This window comes from Scomber japonicus, chromosome 4, assembly GCF_027409825.1.
Source record: "Scomber japonicus isolate fScoJap1 chromosome 4, fScoJap1.pri, whole genome shotgun sequence".
Taxonomy (NCBI): Eukaryota; Metazoa; Chordata; class Actinopteri; order Scombriformes; family Scombridae; genus Scomber; species Scomber japonicus.
Window position 1 is genome coordinate 28,698,664 of NC_070581.1, and position 6,000 is coordinate 28,704,663.

Sequence of the window (6,000 nt, forward strand, 5' to 3'; positions counted from 1 at the left end):
CAGTACCAGTTAAGCTCATGCCAGACTTTTGACCTTTTTCATCAAATATCTTTATTTTATATTCCAAAATCTACATGAACTAATGAATACATGTTCAAATGAGAGATAGATCTGGCTTTATAATAAATGATTTCCCTTATAAATCATGCCAGTATCCATGAATTTTTCCCCCTTTCAGACCTGACTAGTGGAGTGTAGAGCAACAACCTATTCTGTCTGACTTCAGAGTTACAAGAGATGAAATATTGAGTGGTAGTATCTGTAATAAGTCTTAACAGATGAATAAAAACCATTCCTGATTCATATATTTACACCGCCTGTCTTTGGTTGGTGCTTGTTTTTATTCTCTTACCTTTTCTTTTATTGTTACGCACCACAAAACGAAGATGAATTTCATCGTATCTGGAAACTTACTCGGCAATAAATCTGATCCTGATGAGCCGTTAAGTTATGTTGATATATTAATTTTTTTTTCTTCTCTTATTTAATAAATCTAATAAAAACAAGCAGGAATGCCGCAGATGTTTCGACTTTGCTTTTGAAGACGGATGACCTAAACTGGGAGAGAGAGCACGGCTAGACGAAACACGAGGATTGCAGTGACGCATACTTTGACAGTAGCCTGACCTTTTCTCTGAATAAAAGCTTCCAAATTTTTGAGATATCTGGGAAACTCTACAGCGTGTGCGTCACTGAGTGGAGAATAATGTAGCATCAACTCCGGTTAATGGCTACATTAAAAAATCCATTTGTTTAAATGTCACAGGGATCCATCAGCCTCCCAAATGTGATTCTCATTTAAATATAAATGTTGTTATCTTGAAGAGTTTTTTCGTGCTAGAGGAGCGCAGAGAGAGAGAGAGAGAGAGAGAGAGAGAGAGAGAGAGAGAGAGAGAGAGAGAGAGAGAGAGAGAGAGGTCAGATGAGAGTTTGACATCACATTTAAAGGAAATGTCACATCAGGCACACATCAGGGACACCTAACAGCCATGATTAACCCTCCTGTTGTCCTCGAGTCAAGGAAAGAAGGAAGGGAGGAAGGGAGGAAGAAGGGAGGAAGAAAGGAAGGAAAGAAGGAAGGAAGGAAGGAAGGAAGGAAGGAAGGAAGGAAGGAAGGAAGGAGGGAGGGAGAAAGGAAAAGAGGCAGGGAGGAAAGAAGGAAAAAAGGAAGGAAGGAAGGAAGGAGAAAGGAAGGAAGGAAGGAAAGAAGGAAGGAGGGAGGGAGGATGGACAGAAGGAAGGAAAGAAGGAGGAAGGGAGGAAGGAAGGAAGGAAGGAAGGAAGGAAGGAGGGAGGGAGGGAGGGGGGGAGAAAGGAAAAGAGGCAGGAAGGAAAGAAGGAGGGAGGGAGGGAGGAAGGACAGAAGGAAGGAAGAAAGGGGGGTGGAGGAAGGAAGGAAGGAAGGAAGGAAGGGAGGAAAGAAGGAACATTCAAAACAGACGGGGTCAATTTGACCCGGGAGGACGAGACGAAGGTTAAAAACATCAAAGCACGTAGTCAGCCTGGATTATTAGTGAAGAGAATCAGAAATGCTTAAAATGTAGGATCAAAAACGTTGCTTCTCTTCTCCAAAAAAAAAAAAAAAAAAAAAAAAACCCTGGGAGAGAATAAGTGGAAGAAGTAGATCATGTGCAGGACAGCAGCTTGGTATATCTGTGGAACTCGTGGATGCTGCGTGCGTGGTCCTGTCTGGCTCTATTTGCGGCTCCGGCTGAATGACGTAGATCCGCTGGATAATGTACAGCCTTAATTTTTCCTCCTGAATAAAAAAAAACACCGCAGACGAGGAGGAAGTACTACCCGCCTCACCTGCAGTCGGCTTGACCACACGGCACAAAGCTCTGCTCTGACGTGTGCACCGTCCGCAAACCCGGCTGCCTCATAAATAACACACTGCAGCCCTCGGCCTCTAATTTATTACTCAAGTCTTGCAACTTTCCTGTGCTACATCACCAAGATACTTTTTTTCCTCCCCTCTCTCTCTCATACTCTGCTGCTCTTACTGTATGTGTGACTAACTATTTAAGGCCTGATACAGAGGAACGTCCCGCTGCCAGTCTGCCTGCCTGCCTGTATGTTAGACTAATCTTTGTGCTCAGAGATACCACCTAACCCACCGCCCCCTATCCTCTCATTCCAGTGCAGCTACGACATTTTTGAGGTGGTGGTTTTTGCACTGGTGAACTGGAAATGTGTATGTGTGTGTGTGTGTGTGTGTGTGTGTGTGTGTGTGTGTGTGTGTGTGTGTGTGTGTGTGTGTGTGTGTGCATGGTGGTGGGGGAGGGGGGTGGACCTTAAAAGAATTTAATATGAAGTTGAGAAAATTGTCAGCAACGGGATTCCAAGGGGATAAAAATTGCTGGCTGGATGGAAAAGCAATCTTGGGCACAAACTAGGGACGATGGTATGTGGTAAGCCTATCATATTGTCAGTAATCTCCCAGACCACCCCACACCACCACCACCATCCCATCCCACACCACCACCACCACCACTACCACTATCCAACATTTCAAAATGAATGATTGTGTAAAAACGACTGTGATGACCACTTTTGCTTTTCTGCTCTGCCTGGCTGATCCGTTTGTTTTTGTCCTCCTTCCAGGAAGTAGCCAAGCAGAGCCAAAGTCATCGGGCTGAAGCAGTTCACCTGTGCTGTGGGTTGGGCCACCTTAATAAAACCTGGGCCACCTTAATAAAAAAAGCTGGGCCACCTTAATAAAAAAAGCTGGGCCACCTTAACAAAACCTGGGCCACCTTTATACAACCTGGGCCACCTTTATACAACCTGGGCTACCATTATAAAACCTGGGCTGCTCAGTGTCTCTCACTCTCTCTCTCTCTCTCTCTCTCTCTCTCTCTCTCTCTCTCTCTCACCAGCAACACTCATTTTCTTTATTTGCTTCATTTGGTTGTTATTTTCTAGCAACATATTCTCACTTCCACTGATTCTACAGATTTAACATGAGTTTTGTTTTACTTATGGCAGAGGTGTCAAACTCATTTTCATTCAAGGGCCACATAGAGCCCAATTTGATCTCATGTGGACCGGATCATTAAAAAGATGGAAGGTAATAAGAAGGGAAGGAAGGAAGGACAGGAGGGAGGAAGAACAGTAGGAAGAAAGGGAGTAAGGACAGATGGAAGGAAGGAAGGAAGGAAGGAAGGAAGGACAGATGGAAGGAAGAAAGGAAGGACAGATGGCAGGAAGGAAGGAAGAAAGGGAGGAAGTATGGAAGGAAGGAAAAGAACACAGGAAGGAAAGTGGCGGGCCGGTCCTGGCCCACGGGCCGCATGTTTGACACCCCTGATTTAGGGTAATAAGTTATTTTAATAAACTACTTTGATATTGTGAGACTTAAACATGTGTGTTCTCCCTCCTTGGTTTGTTTGAACCATTTATTTATTTAAGGACCATTTATTTTTTTTAATGATTATCTACTTCTTTTTTTTTTGTACAGTAACCACAGAGTGTAGCGATCATGTCAGATAATGATGTACTATAAATAAATAAATAAATATATAATAAGATACTGAGAGTAGACGACGGACAGGTTCACAGTGTCACAATAGGCATACTCACCTCAAAGTAGCAGTTTCCCTTTGATAGAGGATGGCCAGCCACATAGCAACCCACTTCTTCAGAGTTCCCTTGGTAACTACGGAGAATAAATTACAGGTTTAACAATAGGTCTCAAATGCTGTATGCACAATCAGAAACGCACCTCAAACGACCTCTTCAATCTTACACCGGCAACATAAATCGTTGTGCAGCACAAACGAGACAATAATGTGCATTCGAAGGCGATGAAAGGTGATTTTAAAAAGTGCTCTTTAAAGTCGGATGATTAGAAGAGGATCTATATCAAATGACAGACGTGTGATTATTGGCTGTTACTGTTTAAACATACAGTATAACTAGCAGCAGCTTTATATGAGTATAGGTTTTGTTATGGAGGGTTAAACTTGAAGATACACAATCAATCAATCAGTCAAACTTTATTTATATAGCAGCTTTCATACAGGCTGGTGTAGTTCAAAGTGCTTCACAGTGTGACAGATTGACAGGCTGATAATGAGACAGAACAAGTGACAACATAAAGAAAAGGAATTTAAAAAAAGAAAGCGCTAATTAAAAGACAAAAGTTGAGAGCAATGCACACAAGAGAGAATGAGAAAATTAAAATAAGTAAATAAATTAAATAAATAAGTAAAGTAAAGAAATAAAAGAGAAAGGGTTTATTGAAAGTTAGAGTAAAAACTAGGTTAGAATAGATTAAAAAGACAAAATAAAAGATTAAGTTTAATAAACGCTGAAATAAAAGGTTTAAAAAAAAGAGATTAAAAGACAAAAGAAACAGACAATATGATAAAATTGTAAAATAAAGTAGAAAAAAAAACACAGACACACAGACATTTTGGCATTTCACAGCAGGAAAAACAAAGATTTAAATAATAAAAAAGAATGGCGACTGATTTAAACTTAGTTGCTTCAATTTTTAGGCTCCTGGTGTTGACTTACTGTAGTAGAGCTGAGCTGTAACTTTTACATATTAACGAACGTCTGTTGTATTCAAGCCCTCAACAAACGAGTCCCCACAATGCTAGCTCTCTGAATTTAACAGTATAAGGAAGGGAAGCACCGATATATCAGACTGATATTCCCCTTGTTTACAAACCTTCACTGACAAGCCTTGAAATTTTTATTTTTTGTCCTTTTTTTGGAAGGAAGGAGATGAACTACAATCAAGGGATACACTAAACTAGTACATTATTGTCATAGGCAGAAGACCTAACATGAGGTGGTTCACAACTTTGGTATCAACATTTTAACATTTTAGTGGCCCATATAGATACATAACAAAATAATAATTAATTCCTCAATAATACAGAAAAACTGTTTAAATATGCGTCATAAAGCCGCTCCAGCAGGGTTTAGCAGTCATTGTATATTCTTCTGAGTACTGCTCCTGATACCTAACTCGGGATATCTGCTTATACCAATGCTCTCTTTTTCCTAAAACCTTAAATCTGTAGACTTCTCTGCACTAAACTCCTGATCACCTGAAAGTTAACATGAGGTCAGTGATTTACTATCGCACCGCCTTCACTGAATGAATGCAAGTATTAACTGAACACAGACTTTTATCATGAAATAGTTGAATAAACTGCATTTAATGAGGATCAATCACATCATGGCTAATACCTGATCCAATAAAGTCAGTAACGCCATGAATATCGTGAACCCCTAATTACAGAAGCAACCCAACAAGTAGGCAAATAAACCAACACAGTATCTTTTGAGATCAACCCTTATTCCAACAAACACCCCTCACATAATCACTTCAGTTGAATCCCCACTATAAACGAGGGTAACTTTTAAATAAGTCTGACCTGAGTGTGTCTCCGTCCTTCAGTAACCTCATGTATCGTTCCTGAGCTGGGCGCCCATCCCCAATATCTCGGATTCTACGCCTCAAATTCAGGAGGCATCTGTGGTGCAGCACGTTGATATCATCCATCTGAATGAAGAAAACCAGCATTTTGACATTAAGTTAGTAGTTAATAGTTAATAGTTAATAGTCAATAGTAGGCAGACTGTGTGCAAAGCTTTCTGTCCTGCTAACTCTTCGCCTCACAGAGAGAGAATAAAAACAACTGTGTACCAACTACCCGGCTCCTCTCACGCATGAGCTCCTGATTATTTTATACAATAGTAGCTTGAAAGTTGCTCTGATAAGTGGAAACTCTCATTCGCTATCTGCAGGAGATGTGGCCATGACCAGGGCACTGAGGCAGGTTTCAAAGTATGAACAGCTGCAAGAATTATATCAGTTGTTGTTGTTGTTGTTGCTGAAGGGCTCCAGACTCACTTTTTTTACTTGGAGCTCCTTACTGAAACTTTTAGGAGCACAAACAGAACATTTAGGGGTTCACCTTAAATCAACCTGCAATGCAATTATTCACATTATCACCCAGTTTAACTGTATTACTGATAAAT

At 40.7% G+C, this 6,000-nt stretch overlaps 1 protein-coding gene across 1 annotated transcript in view; it reads right to left on the reverse strand.

Moving 5' to 3' along the window:
- The window catches only part of spryd3 (SPRY domain containing 3), a 72,793-nt gene that overhangs the window by 64,721 nt on the left and 2,072 nt on the right, over positions 1-6,000 (reverse strand). Inside the window, exons 2-3 of the mRNA XM_053317281.1 lie at positions 5,394-5,521; positions 3,583-3,658 (exon numbers count right to left, since the gene is read on the reverse strand). Of these exons, the coding sequence (XP_053173256.1) occupies positions 3,583-3,658; positions 5,394-5,521 (204 nt within the window). The remainder of the gene's footprint in view (positions 1-3,582; positions 3,659-5,393; positions 5,522-6,000) is intronic.